At 39.0% G+C, this 25,707-nt stretch overlaps 1 protein-coding gene and 1 pseudogene across 1 annotated transcript; one reads left to right on the top strand and one right to left on the bottom strand.

The window, feature by feature from the left end:
• Window positions 1-444: 444 nt before the first annotated feature.
• ADGRF4 (adhesion G protein-coupled receptor F4) lies at window positions 445-25,623 on the bottom strand. The gene is made up of 10 exons (XM_039854195.1): window positions 25,376-25,623; window positions 17,530-17,638; window positions 16,418-16,472; window positions 13,908-14,059; window positions 12,461-12,712; window positions 10,223-11,599; window positions 5,115-5,156; window positions 4,632-4,691; window positions 3,560-3,616; window positions 445-558 (listed from the first exon to the last, which is right to left on the bottom strand). Exons 2-9 carry the CDS (start codon window positions 17,614-17,616, stop codon window positions 3,569-3,571), a joined length of 2,073 nt encoding a protein of 690 aa, XP_039710129.1. The 5' UTR covers window positions 17,617-17,638; window positions 25,376-25,623; the 3' UTR covers window positions 445-558; window positions 3,560-3,568.
• LOC120596451 (uncharacterized) lies at window positions 24,767-24,885 on the top strand (annotated as a pseudogene).
• Window positions 25,624-25,707: the final 84 nt, after the last annotated feature.

Genomic DNA, 25,707 nt, shown 5'->3' on the forward strand with positions numbered 1-25,707 from the left:
TACCATGACTTAACTGCCTCCAAAGTAAATTTGGCGTTTCTCCTGCCACCCCACCTTCCACTTTCACCCCCAACCTTGCCCCTAAAACTTGATCTGACCCCTTTCCCTCAAAATGTCCACAATCTGTGCAGAGTGATGGATGACTGAGCACACAGAGACACAGAGTGGACCTCAAGAGTGAAAGTAGACCAAGTCCAGCAGGGCCTCATTAGGCCCAGGCTTGTCGAGCAGTCATAAAATAGCTTGCAGGTTGAGTCTTAATCTTGCCAAGGTTGACCAAGAAGCCTGGCCCTTGCAGGTCAAGGGTAGGTCAAAGGGTCAGTAGATTCACTTCCTTAAAGCCTAGTCACCAAATGTTATCCTCGACTTTTTCTTTATCAGCAAATAGTTCCACACTGGGAACTTAGGTGTTACTCCCAGCAAGAAGAAAAAGTCTTCCAAGGAAGCAAAACTGTCCCCTCTCATTCCAGCCCACTTTTCAGCCTTCTTCTCCTGGAGCTCAGCTCTCAATCCAGGGCACCAAACATCCATGAGAAACGGGAAAGCCTAGGCAAGATGCTTGAAACAAGAAATAATGGCTGGCGTTTATTAACTTGAATGAGACATTATTCTAAGAATATTAGCTCATTGAATCCTAAAACCATCCAGGAGGTATGTACTATTATTAGCCCCATTTTAGAGATGAGGCAATTGAGAAACAGAGGCATTAAGCAACTTCCCCAAGATTACACAGTAGGAGGACTATTCTCCCAGCTTTATTGATCTGTGTGCCCTATGCCTTCTCCATGCTGCTCCCTCAACACTTAGTGCTCAGTGCCTGCTCTCCCTCCTCCCTTATCTAACCGTGGTCTCTAAAATGATTCAGCAGCTCTGAATTTACAACTTTACAGAGGAAACACTGTCGCTACTCTCAGAGTATTTGTGCAATCAGTCTCATTTTTCCCTGTGGAATGAAGAGTTCTATATCCTTTTGGGGGAATTTCAGGCATATATGGAAGAGATTTTAGAGGAACAGAACAGGTGACCCTGAAATCATACTGGATGAAACTGGTTCTGTTTGGAACATAGTAAAGGCCTGAATATAAACAACAGAGGGTGCTGCGCAGCCATGGTCTCATGATCAGAATGCCGACCCCTTTCCACCCCCGGCCTCAGTGGGATGGGGTCCCGAAATTAGAATCTACACCTGAATCAAACAGCTTGATTTTCATACCTCAACAGGCCTTTCACGACCACAGGATCTCCAGACAGGACCTTCAAGACCTTATTTCTAAGATCTATCTGATCAAAAGGTCACTGGAATACTAGGAGCTGCCACCCATACTCAGAGGTCTCGATTCTCTGCAAATTCAATTCTGACCTCCCTCCCGCTTTCTCGCTACCGGAATTCTACCTACCTCCTGAGACTCTATCATCAGTCTTCTGTTGAAGGTCTGAAATACTGCCTTTTCCCTGTGGTTTAGTCCAGCCCTGGATTGTGACCCTATCTTGCTCTTACCATAAATTCCATGTCGCTGAGCTGTAGTTCTGACCTAACCCCTGTAGAAGAGCTGTGATCTCAGCTAAAAAAAACCTCCCTCGTGCTTCCAGCTCTCCATTCTGGACTTGGGAAGATCACCCAGTGTGAATTTCCTATCCCTGTCTTCTAACCCTTCTCAGCCCCCCACCCCCACCCCACCCCGCCGACATGGTCTGCCGTGGTGCCAGTTGTTCCTAGATCCTTCTGATACCACATGCATCCAAATGTGAGAAGCACAGCCCCAACTACTGAGAAAATTCAATAGGCCTAGGGCCACAGGAGGAGAATATGCTGAAAGAATGCAATCCTCAGTTCACTCCCCACTTCACAGGTTCAAAAATAGAAGTGGAAAGTTGAAGACTGTGTGGATTTCTTTGGGAAGAGTTGTTAGTGCATTTTCATCTCCTTCCTATGCTTCCTCCTTACATGAGTCCAAGCCTTATGCACCTCCCAGTTCTGGTAAGTAGTGGTCTCTGATCTTAGTTTCTACTGGCTTTCTCCAGCTTCTACTACAACCAACCGGGTATGCCTATTAGCTGTGCATAAGACCTCAACTCTGCTTCTCTTCTCTAGAATGGCTGATGTATGATCCCCAGAAGGAAGGGCTTCCTCCAGCTAAGACAGTCTAATAAACTTCCTAACAGCTCAAACTGGGACTTTGATGGAAAGGTCACCTTTAACAAATCATCTGAACCACCTCTCAGTTAGTAACCAATCAAGTAATGTTATAGAGATATTCCACTGTGGTGCAACTCTACAGGCTAGAAAATGGGTAGAGGTTGGGACTGTTAACCTTTGTAAAGTTCTATATTCTCCCTCCCTGTTTTTAAGTTCTAATATAAAAAAACTAAATGCAAAGATGATTAATTAAGGATAATATGGCAATGTTTCCTCTGATTTCCCAGCACCCCATATATGTCAATTAGTGTATATGACAGAATCCTCTTTACTCTCCCTCCCTCTCTCTGGGACCATATGCAATGTCCCACACTAGCACAATATCAGGTTTGTAGGATCTGCAACACAGGAGATCCCTTTAGGGTTCTTCTGAATCAGAGTGTCTTTGGTTCCATCAGGTTGTTTTAATGTTTCTCTTTACCCTCAGAAAGGGGAGGAATGTAAAAGAAGATGCACCTGCTGCCAAATGGTGTTTAAAAAAATCTGAGACTCATCCATATCCATGCAGAAAGGCCATGAAACCTCTCCAAGACAGAACTATACCAAGACTGAAAATCCCTACCCACATTCCCCTATTACCTCTCTGACGCCTGGCTGCCATTTTGTGATTTGTTCTCCCCTTCATGACTGCTTAAAATTTGTTTTCCCCTGATTCCACTTGTGTAGAAATGTCTCAGAGGTTGGCTGTGAGTAGACAGCTAATTTGCTACCAGTCCACCTACAGCCCCTTAGAATGATTCTGGGTCCCAAATTTATTAGGGAAAGACAGGCTTGTTGCTTTGTGACTTCAGTTAATTAAATCTTCCTTCTTGACAATTGGGCTATTATAAGTATCACCACTCACTGACAAGATGGAATTAAGGTGTGTGAGTGAGGGTGTATCCCGTATCAGTGCAGGTGTGATAACAGCATCCTCTCAATGAAAACAGAAAAAAAGAAAGAAAGAAAGAGAGAGAGGAGAGAGAGAGAGAGAGAGAGAGAGAGAGAGAGAGAGAAAAGGAATGAAGAGAGGAAGGGAAGGAAGAAGGGAAGGAAGGAAGGAAGGGAAGGAAGGAAGGAAGGAGGAAGGAAGGAAGGAAGGAAGGAAGGGAGAAAGAAAGAAAGGAAAGAAAGAGAAAGAAAGAAAAGTGCTTACGATTCAGTCATGTAAGCTGAGATGACTTAGATTTTAAAGAAGTTGTGCATATTTTCATTTATGTACTGGGCAATAAAGAAATTTCCAATCTCTGAAAGATATGTCCACCTGTTCCATTCCCACCTTACTTCAGCATCACAGAGTAGACAATAGCATGCTCATAAGGGGCACTGAGCAGTTTGTCACAACTTGCAAGTGAAGCTTCTCCTTAAGTTTTTAATACTCACATCTCATCCTCAGCGATTCATTAATTTAGATCCATTGGTTGGGCTTAACGATGCATTCTCGATGAAAAAAAAAAACAGTGGTATCAAAGAGTAATGGCATTGACAAAAATGCACATATATTTATGTATATGCTTGCCTAGAGATAAACATGTAAAAATGAAGACATGAAGAGAAGTGCCTAAATTGACACAACTGCACAGAATTAAATTATCATATTTCACTGAATCTAACATTGCAAGCTACATCGTTATTTTTATGTTCCATCAAGAAAGAAAAAGAAAAAAAATGCAAATTAAACTATGACATGCCATTGATTGTAAGATACATTCCAATTTCAGAAATGTTAAAAGGTGAAGAAAATGCCTGCCATAGAATTGGTGAACTATGTTAAAAATCACACCGAATACTAGCTAAGTATTAGTGCTGACTCTTAATATGTCCAGAAAGCTTTTTATTTGTTTTTAAGAGAGTAGTTCTTATTGAGAAACTGTTGGTTGAGTAAATGACTTCTTTCTAATTAATATAGCAATAATAGCAATTATAGTCAATATCTTAAAAGACAACTTGGACAAAGGTCATCTTCGAGATTCATAAATACACAGATACTTCAAGCCAAGGAAGTGTGGTTTACTGAAAGAGCCCTGAGCAAGAAGAATGCTAATTCTCATGATTAGCTGGGTCACTTTGGGCGAATCTTAAGTACTCTGGGCCTTGGTTTCCTTACCTGTGAAATGAGCAGGGTAGACTAGAATTTCATTTCTAACTCGTCCCTCATTTCTGTGCACTAACATTTTATGAATCTATCATTCTAGGTCCTTGTTCTATCTCAGTGGTCCAAATGTCAAGTTGAAATATGTCCAAAGTAGAAAATTCTCTCGAGGGGTATATTCTGCTCACCTTAAGCTTTAGCAGGATACTCTACTATTTGTTGAATGAGAAATGAATGAATGAAAGTATGTCCTAATGATTTTCTTTGCTAACAAATCCTAAATACTAAACTATGATATTTGTCTCTTCATGACTGCTAAGGACACTGACCCTCCAGTATTGAAATTGAAAGGGAGAGGCTCACCTCTGCTACTTTTGATCGCCCCTTCAGTGAAGACATCTTCATCTTTAAAGCATCTCTTATCTAAAGAAGCAATGACAGTGAAGAAATGACAACATCCTCAGTCCCCAGACTCATGTCTTGAAACTTGGAGACCAATAACCCTGGCAGAAGCAGTATCATATGTCTTAGAACAGTGTTTGACAAATAATGAGATTTAGAAAAAAATTGAGGTGTGGTTATAACGAGATCTACGATTAAGATTAAAATTGTGGTTATGGTTTCAATTCTTTTCAGCAGCTATACTCACATACAGTCTCCTGTTGACTTAATGAAGCACAGGAAATGTGAGAGTATAGTTCTTCCCTTTCCCCCTCACAGCCGATGCCCTGTCATCCCTACAAACTCAACACCCCTGGCATGCTCCTTCATTAAACCTGCTTCATCCTTCCATTTCCCTCTGCCATACAGAAATCATTTACGGTGAGCTAAACAAATTCAAATTACCTTAGGATCCATAATGGTTCCAAACAGCAATATGAAGAATCCCTGTGGCAAAATTCAACAGAAGTATGAGGGACAGTTTTGCAGACAATATTATGTTACTATTATGTTTATAATATAATATATTCTATTATATTAGTATATTACATTAATATATTATATTATATTAGTACCATTATATTAATGTTATATTAATAATACCACTATTATATTGACACCACTCATATTAATACCATTATTATATTGATATCACTCTTCTAGATACCTTCTAGGACCATTATCAGACATTAGAAATGTCACTTTCTACTGATTTAGATAAAAATGCATTGATATGTATTTTCTTTGAATGTATCTCAAAGAAAGAGGATCACCTTCCTGCTCATGCATAACAGTTATTGATATTTTTTGAATAGCTACAGATGTAGGACTGGGTTTTCAAACTTATTAAATCTGTTTACTTTCTTCCTAAATATTAAGGTAGCTGTTCTTCCTTATGATGACAGTAATACTGTGACATGGACTCTTGTAACACAAAGTCACAATCATGGAAGATATCTTGAGAAAATGAATCTTGTATTCTAGTCTACTTTAAGCGGTAATTAAAAGTCAAGAAATAGGCAGCCAGATTCTCTATGCTGGTGGAGGAAGTTTCTGCATAAAAGAAAGAGAAAAGTATGTAGACCTGTAAAGCCAGAGTCTGTTCATATTTAAATTATTCGGTCACCTATAAAGTCACAATAAGTGGAAGTCAATCTTTTTAAATGACAGGAGTTGAGGTCTAAGAAAAATCTGGATCCTGCCATAAGAGTGGAGGGAAACCTGGATTGCTACAGATAGTTTCATGGTGAAGAAACACTAATCAGAAGACTGAAATTTTTTAATGTGAGTCACAATGTTTTAGTGTTTTAGCGTTTTTCTTTCTATTATGAAAAGAGAGGGCTGGCTCCATAGTGCAGTGGTTAGCACGTCTGCTCTACACTTAGAAGGTCCTGGGTTCGCACCCCAGGTAGAGCCATGGACCATGCCACAAGTGCGCCAGGCCCTGGATGCGCAGGCCCCGGATGCTCAGGCTCGGGATGCGCAGGCCCCAGATGCACTCTGCAAGCACGTGTGAGGGGACGCCCCGCCTTCAGAGATCCAGTTCTTGAGGGGAAAACGGCAACATCCATAGGTCAGGGGTGGAAGTGGCGGGGTGGGGTGGGAGGGCAATTAAAGAAAGGAAAAAAGAAAAGAGAAAAAAATGATCTAAAAAAAGGAACAAAATTTTCTGAGGTATTAAATTGCAAAGTAAAAATAAGATGCGATCATTAGTCATCAGAGTAACTGGTGGAAATCTCTTCAAGAGTTGGAGAAATTTATGTAAGTCCAAGAGCTTTTGATTTAGAAAAAAAAAGTCAAAAGTTTCTCTTTAAAACAATGAAAGGCAAAGAGTGAAATAAATGTTCTCCATAATTATTAAAGAATTATGAATAAGATATATAATTCATCTGAGTTGGCTTTTCTTTAAAGTCTGCTTTATGTTTTGTATCAAATTTTTAAATAAAGTAGTAACGACATGTTAATAGGAATACTTTGCTGCTTTATTATGCAGTTATTATAGTTATTTTATTTCAACCCTAGTTGAATTTTTTTTTCCCACAAAGAAGCAGATAATAAATATTTTAGGCTTGGTAGGCTAAAGTCTTTGTTACAACTACCTCAGCTTTGCTACTGTAGCTCAAATAGCCACAGGCAAAATGTAAATGAATGAGTATGGCTGTATTCCAATAAAACTGTTTACAAAAATAGACAACAGGCTACAGTTTGCCAATCTCTGATTAAAACCATAATTAAAAGTATTAACTTGCCAAATTTTCTATTACCCACAGGTATGAAAAAGCAGTCTAGCTAATGACAGTTTTCCAAATGTGCAAGCTTAGTAGCCAAGATGGAACAAAAGAGCTCTTAGAGGGATAGTCGTGCCAACCAAATATGCTAAGGAAGAAAAGACAATAGAGAGCATTTTAGATCCATCTCTTTATCTTACATATGAGAAGGTGGAGGTCCAAAGAAAAGTGACTTTCCCAGGATCCGATAACATGAAGCAAGATCCATTTCTATGAATAACAACCTACATTTTTACCATAAGAAATAGCAGGGAAGAGGCATGAGAACTCCTGACTGGTTAATACCCAAAGAGAATGTCAAAGTCATCTTTTCACACCATGGAAAATGACTCATTTCACTGAATTCTCAAACTACTTGAGAAAGGATAAAAACCGTGCTTGTTTCGAGGCATGACATGTGAATTTATCCTCGCACATTACTGACCAAAGATTTGTCCTCTGTAAGTGAAGGTCAACTTCTGACATTGAAACTTTAGGAGAGGTGAAGATAGAGGGAGGGGAAAAAATGGCGTAGATGACAGAGACTCCGTTCAACCCCCTGGCAACCAAATCAATGTTGCGACAGAAACAAAGAGCAAACGGCAAGGAAAACTAGCTTGGGAGCTAGATGAACGAGCCATACAACTAGGGAGAAATGTAAGAAATCACCCTGCAATGGCAGAAGATAGGATGGGGAGAGGCCACGAGGCGGCCTGGTCCCAAGCGGCTCAGTGAGACAGAGGCTGCGGCAACGGCAGACTCCTCTTAAAGGGGCCGCGACCATGAGCGGACTTCTGTGGTGACAGACCTGCTCGCTCTCAGCATCAGTGCTGGTTTGGCTGTGCAGGAACTTATAGGATGACACTGACTTGTCAGAGCGAGGGCCCCGGTGAAGCTCTCTCCCCAGTAGAAGTGCTGATGGTATCCACTGTTCCTCTGTTGAGCCCTCCCCTCACCAGTGCACAGACTCAGTGCTGCCATAGCAGGGGTGTCATCAAACTGGATAACAGTGGTCACTCTGCCCAGAGGATTCCCTGAAACTCTGCCTCCTCCAACTCATGGCCCCCCACCCAAGCCACATCCAGGTGTACTCTCCGTGAGTCAGGTGCTGCTTGCTGAGCAGCACCAAGACTCACATTGGTGGCAGCTGGCCTCAGATTCTGGTGTGGCCTTTTGAGGCAACTATAAGCACAGCATCTGTGGATTGCTTGCTGAATCTTAACAGGTAGCCCCGGAGGGGCATGGGCTTGAGCTAAATTTGGCCTGCAGCTAAACTCCTCTCGGGACTGTGCCACTGGACACTTACTACATAAAGCCTTACTAATAAGTTGGGAGACTTAGAAGCTTTGCTTAGTACATAGAAAGAGACACAGAAAGGTAGCCAAAATAAGAAGACAAGAAGCAGAAACCATATGAGAAAACAGAACAAAGATCCAGAAATAATGGAGTCAAGCAACCTAACAGACACAGCGTTCAAAACACGGGTTATAAAAATGCTCAATGAACTTATGGGAAGTGTAGATGAATTCAGTGAGAACTTCAACAGATAGGTAAAAAACATAAAAATGGAAATGGAAATTATAAAAGAGAACCAGTCAAAAATGAAGAAAACATTATCTGACATGAGAAGAATATTAAATGGAATAAACAACGTGAATAAAGAAGAGGATCAAATAACCTGTATAGAGGATGGGAAAGCCAAGGACACTCAATCAGAATGGCAAGAAAAGAGAAGCCAAGACTCTAATAATAATTTAAAGAGCCTATGGGACACTATTAAAGGTAAAAATATCCATATCATCGGAGTACCTGAGAGAAAACAAGATGTTGAACAGCTAATTGAAGAAATAATGACGGAAACCTTCCCTCACCTGGTGAAGGAAATGGACATAAAACCCCAAGATGCTCAGAGAGTCCCAAAAACCAGGAACCCAAAGAGGCCCACACCAAGACACATCATAATTAAAGTGCCAAAGGTTAAATACAAAGAAAGAATCTTAATAGCAGCAAGAGAAAAGCAGATAGATACCTACAAGGGAGCACCCATAAGACTGGCAGCTGATTTCTAAAAGAAACTATGCAGGACAGAAGGGCTTGGCACAAAATATTCAATGTGATGAAAATCCAGGATCTGCAACCAAGAATACTTTACCCAGCAAAGCTATCATTTATAGTTGAAGAGCAGATAAAGAGCTTCCCAGATAAAAATAAGCTAAAGGAATTTATCATCACCAAGCCAGTATTACAGGAAATGTTGGAGGGACTTTTTTGAGAAGAAAAAAACATTTATTAGAAACAGGAATAAAGAATGGTAACAATTCCTATCAACAAGCACCTCAAGTGGAAAAGAATTAAGTGCTCCAGCCAAAAGATAGAGTGGCTGAATGGATAAGAAAACAAGATCCCTACATATGCTGCCTATGAGAGACTCCCTTCAGATTAAAAGACACACACAGACTAAAAGGAAAGGGACGGAAAGAGATTTTGCCTTTATGGACCTAGAGGGTATTGTGTTGAATGAAATGGGTCAGATAGAGAAAAATAAATATCGCATGATTTCACGTGCATGTGGAATCTAAAAAAATAAAATCAACAACAACAAAAATGGAAATAAACTCATAGATACAGAGCATATTTTATGGGATACTAGATGGCAGGGTGTTGTGGGGGAAAGAGAGCAAAGGGATGGAGATGTTCAGGTGGATGGTTGCAGAGTAGACATGGGAATGTAGAGTATAGCATGGGGATGTTGGGATGAATAAGTGGGAGGGAAGAGGGGGACTAGATTGGTGGGGTGAGCGCTTTGCGAGTTGTATGAATCTCTGATCAATATGCTGTACGGCTGAGGCTGGTGTGTTGTATGCCAACTATAATTGAAAAAAAACTCAATGAATTGTACAATGTAAATGCAGGCAACTAGTTGTCTATTATATTTCGATAAAGATGGGGGGAAAAATAAACTTAAGGAGGGATACAGGTGGATCAGTGAGCAGAGAAGGGAGGAAATTCCCACCCAACTAGTCTGATCAGCTAAATCTAATTTGATAATCAATAGGGTGAGAGATGCCACATCTAAATGTCTCTAAGATATGGAGGGAAATGGAAGAAACATGTTATGTTCTGTATTTTAAAATCATAGCCATCGTTGGTTGTATAACCAGAATAACAAATTAAAAAATAATATTTTATAAATAAAATATTAATTAATTACTAATTAATAAAATAAGTCTCAGTCTTGGAACTTACCTGGAAAGCATTGAGCAGGGCAAAGATTATGTGGAATATCAAGGAAGTGCTTTCTATGAGGGTGGCTATTCCAAAACCCCAGGTCAGTCCCAGCAGTGGGGTGAGGATGGCAACATTTTTGCTGATCCTCATAATTATGGCCACATCTTGAGACTTGGAACTGCCGATAGAGGGCCTCTGAGTGTTGACAGCAACAACCAAAACCACAAGAAGATTCACAGCCACAATGACCAAGGCTGGAATGGCAAATGCTAAAAGGGCCTTGGTATTGTCCCAGTTAAGCCAACAGGCATCACGTCTCATATAGCCTTTCTCTGGTATTGTGATAGCAAGTGTGGTGACAGCAATGACCAATGGGCACCCATAGCCAATGGCGAAGCCAATGGCCATCATGCGGGACTTCATCATCCTACGAAAAACGACCAATATTCCATAAATGATGAGCAGTGCTTTGAAGAGCATCCAAAAAAACAGAGAAAGGTAGAAAAAGTGGCTAAAAAATGTCATTGCGACACACCACTTGTGGTCCTGGGCCTTTTTGCTAAAATTAGAGGCTAAGATGAACCACACATTAGCAATCAGGAGCGAAACAGCTATGTTCACGATGCACACATGACGCATGTATGATATCTCTGTCACCACGACCCGGGACCATACCGTGGTTTCAATGAGCAGGCAAAGAATTAAGCTAAGGATGGAGATGCTGAGTCCAATGCAGGTGATATAATCCAGGATTTTGTCGTCTATAGATGTGGGGGACATTAGAATGGAAAAAGACATAATCACATTGGTGTAATTACACCGGCATTTCACTTTGTTCGTGATATCTAACGTTTTACATGCATTTTCGTCCCACCTCCTTTTCCTGGAGTGCCAGCCAACACACTGAGCCCTGGCATTCCGGGATTTATTGATCTTCTCAAACGTGAGTAGGATTTTCTGTAATCTTTCTGGTAAAATCACTGAAAGGACCAGACCATTTACCGGCCTGGGAAGACTTTCATTTTGCAAGTTGGCTTCTTTCAGAACAGCCCCCAAGGTGGGAAAAGCTATGCTGATGGCTTGGGACGCATTTGGTGGCAGCTTCCACAGCTCATGCCTAGGAATTTCTATCATCCCTAAGATACCCTCTGATGTGCTGTTAATGTTCCTGGGGAATCTGAAACTTCTCTCTGAGGTGTTGTGGTTAATGTGAAACGCTTTCGTCTGAATAAAGAGTTCATCCACAATGTTCTCGGATTCATTGCGGATATGGAGTTGCCTAGCGAACAAATTCACTGACTGCAGCAAATCCGAGCTGGCGTTCTTGTCAGGAATGAAAGCCCAATTTGCAATGGCTGCTGTGTCGAGGATGTGGTTGGCCATTTCACTATAGCTCTGCAGTGGAGAAAAGCGGATATTATACTAAGGATTCACACATGATTGTACAAAGTCAATTTCTAAAATCTGAAATTTCCGTCATATTATCTGATTTTACTTGACATATTTCTCTTCAAATTCACTCTTTAGTAGAATCTCATATTTATAAGCCTAGAGCAAGGACAGGAAAGTAAAAGAATGTCAAAAATAAAATAAATTAAAAAATAAAATAAAATGTAACACAGATAAAGTTTATCTGCTTTATTAGGAAAGCATCTCCAAACTGCAGTGTGTATAACCCAAGTTTCCCATGAGATATTAATGATTGTTTAATAGAATAGATTAGGGATAGATTCTATGGTAACCTAAGTTTGAGAAATACTGATATCATATCTCTAAATCCCCCACTTATAAAGAGTGCCAAAGTTCATTAACACATTAAAAGCGCTAAAAAATCCCGCAGTAAGGAAACCTGCGTAATTTTAACTCAGAGTCCCTACCTCTGCTGTACTATGGATCTCTCTACTAACAACGAAAACTCTGTTAATATTTCTCAGAACATCTATATTCTACAGAATGAAATTTTGGAAACACTAGAGTAGACACAGTCTTGTTCACACCATTACTAAGTGGTATTTTCTTGAAAATATTAAGTCCGTACAAAAATATGTATAAAAAATGTTCTAACTTCTTGATAACTTCCATAAACTAGAATATAATGCCTGAAATGAAATGCCTGTTATTGTTGTCATGGTATCTGTGGTGGTTGTAGCTTTTACCCTGAAAAGTACATTTGAAACTGTTAAAGTGCAAGATTTTGAAAAAAAGCGGGGCGGGGGCGGGGGGCATTTTTTAATTACATTAACAAAGAGTACCTACCTTCATTTTCTCTTGGGTAACATTATCAGACAAATCTGTAGAAATATTTTTTAATAACTCCACTATAAATGCAATATTTCCAGATGTGGCTTCTGAGGATTTCACAACATCAATTATGCAGGCATAGTCCAGGGGGCAGTTCTTGCGGATTCCTTGAGCTACACTCTCGACGGACTCTGGAGCTCGAAAGTCAAGAATGTGCAGAGGGATAGATGGTGCCGCGATGGAAAGGCGTGATGCAGTATTTAAGTCCTGTTTTTGTAAAAAAAAAAAGAAAAGAAAAGAAAAGAAAAAAAAAGTTGTTTCATTCAACATGTATCAGACTAAAGGAGTTAAAGGCACAACTAATTCACATGGGGCAAACACATAGCGAAACAAATGGTCCTAAAAAAGGGTTTAGATGCTGAGAAGTATGGAGAGGCAGAGGTAGGGTCACAAACTGGCAGGAGATTCTATCAAAAACCCACAGAGATAAAGATAGTGACTTTTCCTGTTGGAATTTGCTTTAAGGAGAGTGATTTTTAACTCAAGTATTATAACAAGACAATTATCTCCAGAGATGTGGAGAAATTCTAGAAACGAAATTTGTCTAATTATTTTAATTTTTTTAAGGAGGAACAACATGGAATTTCAGTGGGGTGAGGGACATTAGAGGTTGGCAGGTCTCACACGGAACACAAAGGAACTGCGATGTCAAAAAGTTAAGAGTTAATTAACTAGGAGAAATTATGTGCTTATTTCCTTACTTTTACTTGAGTTGCCCAAAATGCGACTTTGTATAAATCAAAGCAATACTTTAATTCACTTTCAAATGACTCTAGTGTTGCAAGGAACTCTACCTATACTAAAGACAGAGACTCCATGGCAATCCCTTTACAAAGCCACTCTTAAATTTTTAGGAGATTCATGTGCTTCTATAGGATTGGAGAGAAGGTAGATGAAAATGATGGTTAAGTGAAAGGACATAATATAGGATATTTTAATTTTAACTGAGATTTGTTGTATTTATTGGATTTCTATTATCTCTGGGTCACACATTTCTTCTTTTTTTTGGGAAACTGATTGAAATATTAGAAAAAGATATCAAAATGAATTTGATTCTAAACACATTTAGTTGATTAATTCATTATCACGAGTCATGCAAATCTATCTTCAGAGCCAAAACTTTAACCTCTAAGTATTTACCATTGTGTAAATGAGTTTCGGATCTTTTTTTGAGAAAAGATTCTGAGAGGAAGGATTAGAGAGGGGTGGGGAAGGAGGAGAGTACCTGAGAGTTTAGGTAAGGAAGAAAAAAGAAAAGACAAAATGAACCCCCTTTGTAGATTTTTCTAAGTCCAGATCTGAGACTCATTGTCATGCTAAACAGAACACATTAAAAATGCCTCTATCACCTCCTATAACAAGGGATTGGCTCTTGTAGCCAATCATATGCAAATGCCATCACCTTAAAGAGTACTTCCACAGAAAGGCTTGTACATGTTTCAGTTGATTTTTGCCACTTGTTTTGATTACATGTAAATCCTATTTCTCCATGATAATGGGGAGCACAGGGTTGGCTGCATTTGGAAGAAGTGACGCAGGGTTCAGTGCATTTCTCTGAAAAGGAAAAGAGAAAGAGAAAGAAGCCTAATTAGCATTCTCACACTCTGACTGGGGCATCTAACTCATTCTGGGATTTGGCATTGCTTCCAGAGAAGGTGACTTCGATCTGGGTCCTCAGCAACAAGTAAGACCTGCCAGGTAGATGGTGAAGCTGATGTCTAGGTAGAGTGAGCAGCATGTGGAAAGGAGAGATCACAGGTCACGCAGAAAGGCTAGTTCAGAGCATCTGACGGGAGAGTCGCAAGAGATGAGAGGCAGTAAAGCGGTGATCCAATCATGAAGGACCTTGAATGCTGTGCTAACATGGGGGTTACTAGAAAACATGACTGCATTTGTTTTTGAAAAATAACAATAGCATAGAGCAGGAATTTGTAAACTTTTCTGTAAAGAACCAGATATATATAAAATAAAATACAGGAAGCTCATTTAAATGTTAATTTTATTTCCAGATACAGTCGATTCTCATTGCTTGCAGTAGTTATTTTCTATGAAGTCACCACCACAAACACTGAATTAGCAAATACTGAACCATCGCTCCTAGGGGAAATACAGGGTTAGGTTCCTGGGAGCTTCTGTGCACATTTTCATCAACAGATCACTATCAATATATGTTTGTTTTATGTGTGTTTCTATTTAAAGACACCTTATCTGATATCTATTGTTGATTTATTAACATTAAACTAACAGCCAATAGCGCTATAACTCATGACAGCATATAAAGAAACTTAACACATGTACTTTCTCCATAAGTCCATCACAGCTTTGTTAGGATCACTAGACAGCACTTGAGCACTAGACTTGGGGTCCATGTTAAATAGTAAAATCACCAACAAAAAGCACAGAAAAGCAAAACGCGTGGCACTGCATAGGCCATGAAAAGAACACTTGTGTATCATAGGAGAGAAGGCAGAGTACCATCTCATTCAACCTCTGGTGGGAATGTGCACTTGGACTGACTCGTTTTTTATTGTTTTGTGTGTGTCTGTGAATGATTGAGAAAGCACTGTGAGTATTGATTTGGGGGTTACAAATACATTTCAATGAGTAAGAGAATTTGCAAATGTAGAATCCACAAATAATGAAGATTGACTGAAGATGTTCAGATAAACAACGAATAATGTTTTAGGGTATGTATGGCCATACATTACTATTCATTGTTTTTCTGAAATTTAAATTTCACCAGATTTTTTTTTTTTTGGCCAAATATGACAACATTAGACTCAGAGTAAATGTTTTCAGCACTGTGGGTCACACAGTCTCAGCCACAACTACTCAACTCTTCTTTTGTACATGAAAACTGTAAAAGACAATATGTAAATGAATGGGTGTGGCTGAGTTCCAATAAAACTTTATTTATAAAAACTGGTGGCAGGCCAGATTTTGCTATGGGTAACATAGATTGACTTGAGGCAGGAAGCCCTAGAATGAAGCTGTTAGAAGTAAATGATGCTAAGAGCTATTAAGGTGTTGAAATTGATAAGATGTGGTGACCACTTGTCTATGAGTCAAGGCATGCACCCATGTTTACGACTTGGACAGCTCTGTGGATGAATCCATTCACAGAGAAAGGAAACAAGTGAGTTTGCACCTTTGTTTGCCATGTACCCAGTGTATCAATTTGGCAAGTTATTTAAGTTGAGTGCTTCTCAATTTCTTCATCCATATAATTTGTAGATGAAGTCATAGTGTTTTTACAAATATTGAATGAGACAGCATCTTGTGCAGCACTTAGATTATAAATGCTCAATAAATGTTACATTCCTTTCTCTCTTTTTTTCTCAATCCCATATCTATGTAAAGATTTATCTGCCACCAAGTATATACTTGTGCATGACTGTGCAGAATCCAGTTATTCCTACTATTTGGGTGAGAATCACGTGATTTCAGTATCTTGCTACTAATGATTACTTCCAAAGTTTTCTCTCACTTGTCAAGAGTGACCAGTCTCACCAACATGATACCTGACATCACTTCAGCAGACCTCCTAGCACCAAAGCATTACATATATTTAAGCCACCCGAAAATGTCTTTGAAGGAGGAATAAATGAATCTTGTCTTCTTTCCCCTTCTGCCTCTTGTTTGCCCATTAGTTCAAAATTTCCTTTTGGTGTTTTAAAATGAACACTTTTCTACTATTCTAGAACTCACGTGAATATTTGCCAACTTGCTTTGACTATGCCATGGATAGTGAATTCTAAGGAAATCTATCAGTGCTGGTAAACATTGAGAACTTATCAGAGATTACTATTCTATTTGAAAGTCTGTGGTCTAGGGACATGCTTGCCATACTAATGTCCTTCCTTTATATTGCCCAGTCTCCAAATGGAAGAAGACTGTTCTATAGCCACATACCTTGTATCCTTCCAGTCTTGGGTTTCTCTTCAGAACGTTGAAGTTTATCTTCATCCTGTAAAACATAAATTCCCAAAGGTCCTCTTTACTGTGGGACTCTCCTCTCTCATCTCAATTTAGAGGCTCGATGTAGGTGTGAAGAGAAAAATATGTTCAGGACTAGGAAGAAAATGCAGGAGGTCCATGTGCTGACATTGCAGGATCTTGCTGAAGGAAATATGGATGTGAGCATGGACGGAGAATACACTACCCTCCAATGAGGGTTGGAAACTTGATGGTGGTCACTTGGGCTCTGAAGGTCAGGTTAGAGGATTGGGTACATCTTTTGGAAAGTTTAAGTATCCAGAGAAAACATAGAGATGACGATTATAGCACTAAGCTGTTCCTTGCCCGTACTAACTATAACTATAAAATGGAACTAATATGGCCCACCAGATACTGTATAACCTAATAAGGGAAGGAATGAGCAGATACTCGAAATAAGCTTTAGGATGCAATAAGATTAAAGACTGTAAAGATTATCTAAAAGAAAAAAATATATCCTTTATATTATAGATAAGGAAATTAAGACTCAGAGAAGCAAAGCAACTTGTACAACTAACGAGAATCAAAATTAAGGTCTGAACCTAAATTGCTCGACTGTCAGTAGAGTCATGTGCTGCATAATGACATTTCATTCAACAATGGACTACATATACAACAGTGATATACCATATAGCCTAGATGCGTAGTGGGCTATACCATCTAGGTTTGTGTACGTGCACTCTATGACGTTTGCACAATGCCTTTTTCAGAATGTATCCCAGTCATTAAGTGGCTCATGACTGTACCTCCTCCTCTGGACAACTGCCTGTCTACATTGTCTGTGGCTTGCAACATGATTTTTATACTATATTATTACACCAATTTGCACCTTGCGACTTTATTGATGTAAGTCCCAAACATCTCTCAACTCTTCTTTGTTCCTATCTTTAGAAAACTACTATCAGAAAGAGTAAAATTGCAGTCATTTGAAAAGCTCTTTAAAATGACATCTCATTTATCATAAATCTAACCATCTAAGAGAACTACTGGTTTTCTCATGGGGCCACATAAGGTTGGATCAAACTTACTTTTATGTGGATCTTGGATCTATAGTGAGAACATTCTGTGGCCAGAAATAACATTAAACAGCAAATCATGGTTGCCTGGAACTTCATTTTCACACATTAGAATCTTCACCTGCAATAGAGAATGAAGGTGGATCCAACTGAAGGTAATAATACCACACAACCAGCACAATATTTAACCAATTGACCAACCATTTAGTGAGTCTCTGGGTACTCTGAGATATTCACACCAAATAACCTCCCACAGGAAAGGACACCAACATCTATATTCAAGCCATCTAAAGTGTAAAAATGGAAAGACTGTCTATCAACTATTGCCCTTTCTACAAATAGTAGACAAGAATGACGGAAGCACCAGGAAAAGCGTATGTTCACCAAAGCATCATTTCTTATTTAATCCACAAGCTTCTTTAATAGTAAGCAGCATTTATCAAGAACTTCTATTTGCCTATCACTGTTCTGAGCACTTTCTTTGCATTAAACTCATTTAACTATATGATACAAGATACTATTACTGTCTTCATTTTATCAATGGAAAAACTAAAGCACACCGACTTAAGCAACTATGAGGCAAGGTCACTTAGATAAAAAATGATAGAGCCAAAAGTTCAACCCAGATGGTCCAGATGGAGTGGAATCCTTAATCTCTATAGCAGAGTCTCTCAGCAATGGCACTCTTAATGTTTGGAGCTGAATAAGGCTTTGTTCTTGGGGGATGTCCTGTGAATCATAGAATGTTTAGCAACATTCCCGGCCTTCACCCACTAGTTGCCAGGAGCAGCCCCCTACCCAGTTGTGACAGCCAAAAATGTCTCCAGACGTTGTCAATTGTGCTCTATTGCAGAAAATTGCCCCCAGTTGAGAACATTGTCCTATAGCATACTGTCTCTTGGTATTTGGGGTTAAGTAATTTAAAATAAAAAGAATATATGCTATTATCTGCTACTGGAAAGTATTAAGACTACCTCTTAGAGTTGGGTAAGCTATTATACAGAAAAACAAGAGGCAGTCGAAGATAACTCTCCATTCTTTTGCCACATCTGTTTCTTGCTTTTTTCTTGATATTTCCACCTTACAAAGCCAAATCTTCAAGAAAGTATCTTTACGACATATCTTTATGACATTGAAATTCATTAGCGTCATCCTGATCATCATCATCACACATTTCTTACAGAATAGAAGCATTTAAGACCCCTATTGGGAAGAAATTTCCTTAGAATTATTTTTCTGGTAGTGCAGACACCAAAATGAAAATATCATGAATTTTAGAATAAGCAAGAGCTAAACTGTAATCTTATCTCTGCCATTGGCCCTTACTGAGCCTATTTTCTCATCTATTTCATAAAATGTAATATGATCATTCATTTTACCAACCAACATTAATCAAGTGCTTTCTATTTGCTAGGAACTGTATCAGAGGCTGGGGCTACAGGAATAAAAGATGCTGTTCTTTCCATAAAGGGTGTCCAGGGAGGAACACAGGCAAGTCAAACCAATAGAGAAGAGAGATTATTTATATAATGTACCTAGAGAACAAGGCTAGGCAGACACCTGGCCTTCAGCAAACATAAATTCCCTATGGTCGAATGGAGATGAACTACCTCTGATCTATCTAGGCTCACCTGGCAATCTATAGTCAGGGAGCAGACAAAACTGTTTGATCAGGAGTCAAACTTTTCCTGGGTAGAATCAAGACTAAGATGGACTTTCATGACTCCAGTGAGCCTTCAGCTGTGATGACAAGCCACAGGCACTTACAGGGAGATTTCCAAACTGTCTTTGAGTTTCTAACCATTGAACAGAGGAAAAGTATTTTGATTTATACCATCATCTTGTAGAGCAAGTCTGAGCAGGGGAAAGTGAACATGGCAGAATGACAGGCAAAGTGCAGTAATAGATTTGCATAGGTGTTGTGATATGTGTGCAGAATTCGTGATCTTATAGTGTTGGTGGAAAGAAGTTCTAATGTATTCAGCAAACTGGTGGATGGGCACACTAAGGAATTTGCAATGTTAATATTGTTCAGATAAATTTTTAATTGATGATCACAAGAGGAAGTACCAGAAAAACCAGTACAGGTTGTCTTAAATGTGCCCATGTTTTTCACCTATACACCTGCGACTTTCAAAATTTTTTGACTATGACACAATAAGAAACAGATCTTACACTTTGACTCAGTATGTTCAGTCAAATATATATGTATATAGATATCCATATATAAATTGAAAATATATGTGATTTATATTTTTTAAAACCTTTTTAAAAAATACCCTTCATGAGCAAGACACTCTGATATGTCCATGATTTTTACCTTGTATTCTACTTTATTTATTTGACTTTCTCTCACAAATTGACACCCACTAAATTGAATTCACAACCTTCTAATAGATTATAACCAACAATGTGAAAAATAGAAATATAGACTATAAGATTTATTTCATTATCAAGTTGAAAATTGTTAACTTTTCCTACTATAGTAGTCATTTTGAAATTTTCTCTCTGCTATTCTTTACAATTTTATTGAAATCTCCTCACCCAAGTACATATATCAGGGAGGGGGAAAAGATACCCACATTCAGGATCAAATAATAGGACTGATGCTGAAGATAAATGCAATTCTTCTCTACCTAGAGAACATGACTTGAAATGCACAATGAAATGGATGAAAGTGAGCCAAAAGCAGGCGTTTATAAATAATAATGCCTGCTATCCAAGGCTTCAGTGAAGGGCCACTTTTACTCATCAAGTTTTCTGTATAAGCCTCTCTAAGTTCACAGCTTCTGAAAGTGTTCAGAGTAAAGGGCCAATAGCTATGACATTTTCTGTATGTCATAATGCTCTTTGTGGAACATTATGAAATAATGATGCATTTCAAGTATTTGCATAGACAAAAAAAAATCTTTACTAGTAGAATTATATATGCAATATAAAGTCATAAGCATGACCAAAAAACACAAACTTTTGAACTGAGCACAACTGACTGTTTGGAGGTTTAGGTTAATTAATTTGCTACTTGATCATTCATGTTATTATAGTCTGCTGTATATAACCCATATACCATTTGATATGAAAATTACATGGTAAATTTCCTTCAGTTAACTATAAATGTGTATGGGAGGGGATGGAAAATGTTTAATGATGTTATCCAAGAAGAGTTATAACATTCTTATTTTTGCCCAATATGATTGGCAGGCATGGGTAAGATGGACAGATGTTTTAAGCTGGCCTCAATTGGGTTGTTTCTCTTCTTTCCAGAAAGAGTTGAATGGAAGTGCTCCCAATCTGATTCAGATGTTGGCTGGAGCCAGAAAGCTCTGTAGAGTGGACAATAAGCAGAGCTTAAGGGCTCTGAGAATGGAAATATTTTTTAAATAAATAAAAGAAGCATTGCCAGCATAATTCATAATCAGAGGTTGATGTTTTATAGAACATAATGAAGGAAGCACACTTTCTTAGATTTATGATTGATAAAGACTTAACAATTAAAGTGAACTTTGAGTGTTGCATAATTCCAAACTAAAAAATGTCTGCAAATACAAATAAAGTAATTCTCTAATACCTGACACAATGTCTTCATGTAGTAAGTTATCTCTTGAAAGAATGAAGAAAAGAAAAGAACAAGATGACAAAATTCAGAAATATTAAATTAAACATGAGAAGAAGAGTGCGGATGGTCCAGAAGAATATCAGCATAACACAAACGGGACCGTTAAAGGAAACTTTCGGTTGCAATAACTAACAGAGGCCAACTCTTCTGGTTTGCTAGTTCCTAGTGAAGAGTGGATGGTGTCGATGTCAGATCCTTTCCAGAGTTGTTCTATGTACATTATGCTTAAATTACCTTTATCCCATTTTTTGACTTCTGATTCTAAAGTATGTTTAATTTATCAAAAATATCATGTCTTCATAAAATCCCTAATTCCATAAATCCCTTGAGTTTGGTGGCAAGAAAACACCAAACTTTTGAAAAGAACTGTCTCTGGCTATTTAAATCAAGATCCTAGGGTCTCATATTCTTATGGACCCCCAAATGTACATCTATAACATAAATGTTGGACATTAAAAATCAATCAGTCAATCAGTCAAGATCTTAGCACCCAGTGAGGAGTGGGGAGATAAAAACAGTAAGCAGTAATCTTGACAGAATAGTGCTGTAACATGCATATTTATACCTGAGGAATGATGCATAATATCCACCCCTTTTTTTTTCAACAGTTTGTAGCAGGCACCAAAAGCAAAGAAATAAAAAACGAAATAAAAACACTGAGGACATTGGTACACACTGACTTAAATGTTCCATGAATTCAGAAAGTCTGCCTACTTTACTCTTAGTAGGGAAACAATATAGAGTTTGGTGTCTGTGATATTTGGCCAAGGTATTGTGTCCTGAAGTGTGTTTCTGTGGACCACTGGTCTCACAAAAGACTAAAGGGTTCCACGGTCAGATCAGTTTGGGAAACAATGTGGACCAGCACTACCATTGCCACTCCCCCCAACACACATATGCATAGCAAAAGTTCTGAAAAACCTTCCGGTAGAAAGACTGTTTCACCCAGGTTTTACCAAATTTACTTGATCATCAAAAGTGTTATGGGCGAATTTAAGGCTGCTGTTCAAGGACAAGATATATAATCTTGGAGTGTAACACATTAACTTGTCCAGATTCAGACTCCACATGCATTTATTGGGCACCTACCATAATGCAGTACCTGTGCTAATGCTTTTCTAGGAGCTCAATTAAGTTACATACACTGTGACCCAATGTAGTCCGTCAGAGAGTAATAGTTTGGCTTTAGTGAATCCTGAAAGAAAGAGGCAATGGACAGGTAATATTTAATCTGTAAAACAAGTCAGAATTATTCTGAAACACGATGCTCAGGGTGGAGAGGTTGAGGGAAGGCAGACACAGGTGGGATGGTACAGAAGTTTGGGATGATCACAAAAGAGGGGAAGACAGATTCAGAAATAGAGAACGAAAAAGAGGAAGAGAAAACAAGATGCAAAAGAACTTCTGCCTGAGACTAACTGTGGTAATTTGGTAAATAGTTACCTGACATTTACAAAGAAACTCCCTCCAGTTTCTTCACTAGGCACTCATAAAGGCAACTCTGCATCTTGTTCCCAAAGTGTCTAAAAGATGGTGTTTCGTTGATAAAAGCAACAAGCAACTAGGAATGACACCTTCTCAGGACCTATGAAAGTAATATCCCAAATTCCTCCTCCCTGCTTCCACAACCCGCCTCTCTCTGTGCATCCCTATAAAAGTATGATTACCCACTACCATCCACTTTTGTTTTTCACTTGACAATAAGCAGCATTATGGGCTCTCTGCTCTCACAGAGAGAAAAACAGCATTTGCTGGCCTCGGAGGCTTAAAGAAAAATGTAGCTAGACCCAATAGTCCCAGAAGAAATATGTCTCAGGATGTACCTCCCAGAGAATTCACAGCAATGGATGCCTCCCACACCGCTGTTGTGACTCTATGCCCTAATGACGGAAGGTCTGTAGAGCACACAAGACTTAGTGCATAAGTCACAGAGCCAGAGAGAAATTAGACTACATCTAGTAAAAGAGGGAAAACAAATCAGGTTACCATTAGTCAGGAGGTGAACATGGAAGAAATTTCTCTTGTCTCCAGCACCCAACAGGGCATAAGATGCATAAGAGAGAGACACTCAGTATAAGTTTGTGGATAAACAAATGAGTAAATGACCTCTGCAGAGAAAGATGCGACTTCTAAAGTTTTTGTTTTCAAATCACAAAGCAACTTTTCTACCTCAGAGGGGCAGGTGAGCATATCTGCAACTCTAGATAATTTTGGAACATTGTAATTTAAGTAGAAATGCTCCCAGCCTACTATGGACCTCCTGTTTATTATACTACCTGGAATGCAAAAGGATTATAAGATTTTGTCTAGGTTCAGCAAGAAACAATGTTATGCCAGATCAGTGATGTCTGCCACCGGCATGGCAGTGTAAGTATCTTATTTGTCCCATCTTCCTTGTACTTAGAGCTGAATTTCTGAAAAGCTGGAATCCAAAAATACAATTAGTCTGCTTGCGACCCAGAGCTTATGTCTGAAGGAGTTGTAGGAGATGACTCACGCAGACCAAGGCACTCTCCGCCTGTCTGAACATGCTGAGTGAGAGCTGGCATCAGGACTCTCAAAGAAAAAAAAAAGGTACAGCCTGGGAACTGGAACTGCAGTCAGGGAGGAAGGAATACATCTAAAGGGGTGATCTCTCAAAACTCTTCATGCAAAACACCCTAAGGTGAGATGGACGGGAATGTCTGTGAACTAGTTGGACACTTTCTCAAAGTGTTTCTCTGCATTGAACTTCATCCCAAGGTGAGAAGAGGGTATATTCTTCACTAGTTTGCTAACCTTCTAGGCGGCAACTCACCTCATACTCCTTGGCCAATCCCATTGATGGAAAGGACCGGTTCTGAAAGGTTAACTGGAGGGTGAGGAAATTAGAGTTTGGTGACCCACATTTTGGGATGTGTGTATGTGTTTTTCTCCCCTCAGCCTAATTTCATAACCATATATTCCATCTATTCCACTAGTGTAATTAGAACCCTGATTATATAGTCAGATGGCTAAACAAGTTGTTTGCGCGATTCTTGGCCTCAATAACAGAAAGTATACAGTCACTCTTATCAGTTCTCCCCTGCCATGGATGAGCTGTTTCATAAAGAGCCTTCGGGGAAAGGAAGATATAAAAGATCTCTTAGAATCAGAAACATCTCATTTTCTCGACTATTTTACATGGCTTCCAGCCAATGTCTTTGCAGCTCAGTATCCTTTTTGAGAATTGCAGTTTGGATTCGAATTCTGATAAGTTCAAAGAATCATATAATTTCAGAGTTGGAAGGCATTCAGCATCTCACCAACTGTCTTGATACATATTTTAGTTCAAAAAAGTCAATATACAGAGCAATTGCTCTGCTCCATGAAGGAAGCTCACTGGAGTAATGACACTAAAAAGAAATCACGCCTCACTATGCAACATTCTTGCACTCCCACAATTGTCCTCAGAGTATAAGAAATATAAACCATCAAGTGCCATACTACTGGCCACTCAAAACAAGGGGTGATGCCTTTACAAAAAAAGTTTTAGCAACTTTTAACTGGAGGAAATGTTTCCTTCCTTGTAAGTTGATATAAAGACAACTTTGTCAGCCCCACTAAAAGAAGAAACTCATAAAGAATGCTTCGTTTGAAAAAAAATCTAGCTTTGTCTACAGCCATGCCACCCTGAACAAGCTCAACCTCATCTGATCTCAGAAGTTAAGCAGGGTCGTGCCTGGTTAGTGCTTGGATGGGAGACCATCTAGGAAGATCGGGTGCTGCAGGCATAAAAAATAAAAAATAAATAAAAAATAAGGGATTGTAAGCTAACAAGGTCCTTGCAATCTGTGAGGTCAACCAAGGGTTGCCTCACCTAAAAATTAATTAATAAGTTAATTAATTAAAATAAAAATCTAGCTTTACATCCAACCTAAAGGAATTGAAAGCTAGTTTCCTCAACCAATTTATCAAGCAAGGGGACAATCAGAGAACAGACAGTCTAATTGCCTGACAAATGTATTTTGGATTTTTACTCCTAGGAATGAGTAATTAGAGCCTGACAAATGACTTTTTAAAGAAAAACAAATATAAAGGAGACAGGAAACACTTCAACCTTGAGCTAGCTAATTTCTAATTAATGTTAGGAAAAGTTCCTATATAATCAAGCATTCCAGAAGACACCATCATAAATCACGCTTTTTCTTCATTCTTGTATATGAACAAAAACAATCCCATGCTCAGCAGAAAAAGAGGTGTTGGCGTGGCATGTGTACTCACGGCATCCAGGAGATATAGCAGCCCAGCAGGAAGGTCGGCGTGAGCTTCCCACCACCATGCCCCACCATCACGTGTGCCTGCCCTGGCACCTCCCACAGTCTCCTTCAGTGGCTGTGATCCTTCTCCATTTTTTGAAAAGGAAATCCAGGAAGCCCCCGATCAAGCCAGTCGTCTGTTGTGAGAGGCCAGTCTGAGAACTGTAAAACTGCCCAGAGTTTCAAGGCTTGCGTGAGTCTGTGATTCACTCCACAATGGATCCTTCAAGCACGCCTAAGAGAAATTACAGGTTTCTCTTGTCTGCAGCATATCCATTAAAATGAGTCACTTGTTTG

This window comes from Pteropus medius, unplaced genomic scaffold (assembly GCF_902729225.1).
Source record: "Pteropus medius unplaced genomic scaffold, Ma_sr-lr_union100, whole genome shotgun sequence".
NCBI lineage: Eukaryota > Metazoa > Chordata > Mammalia > Chiroptera > Pteropodidae > Pteropus > Pteropus medius.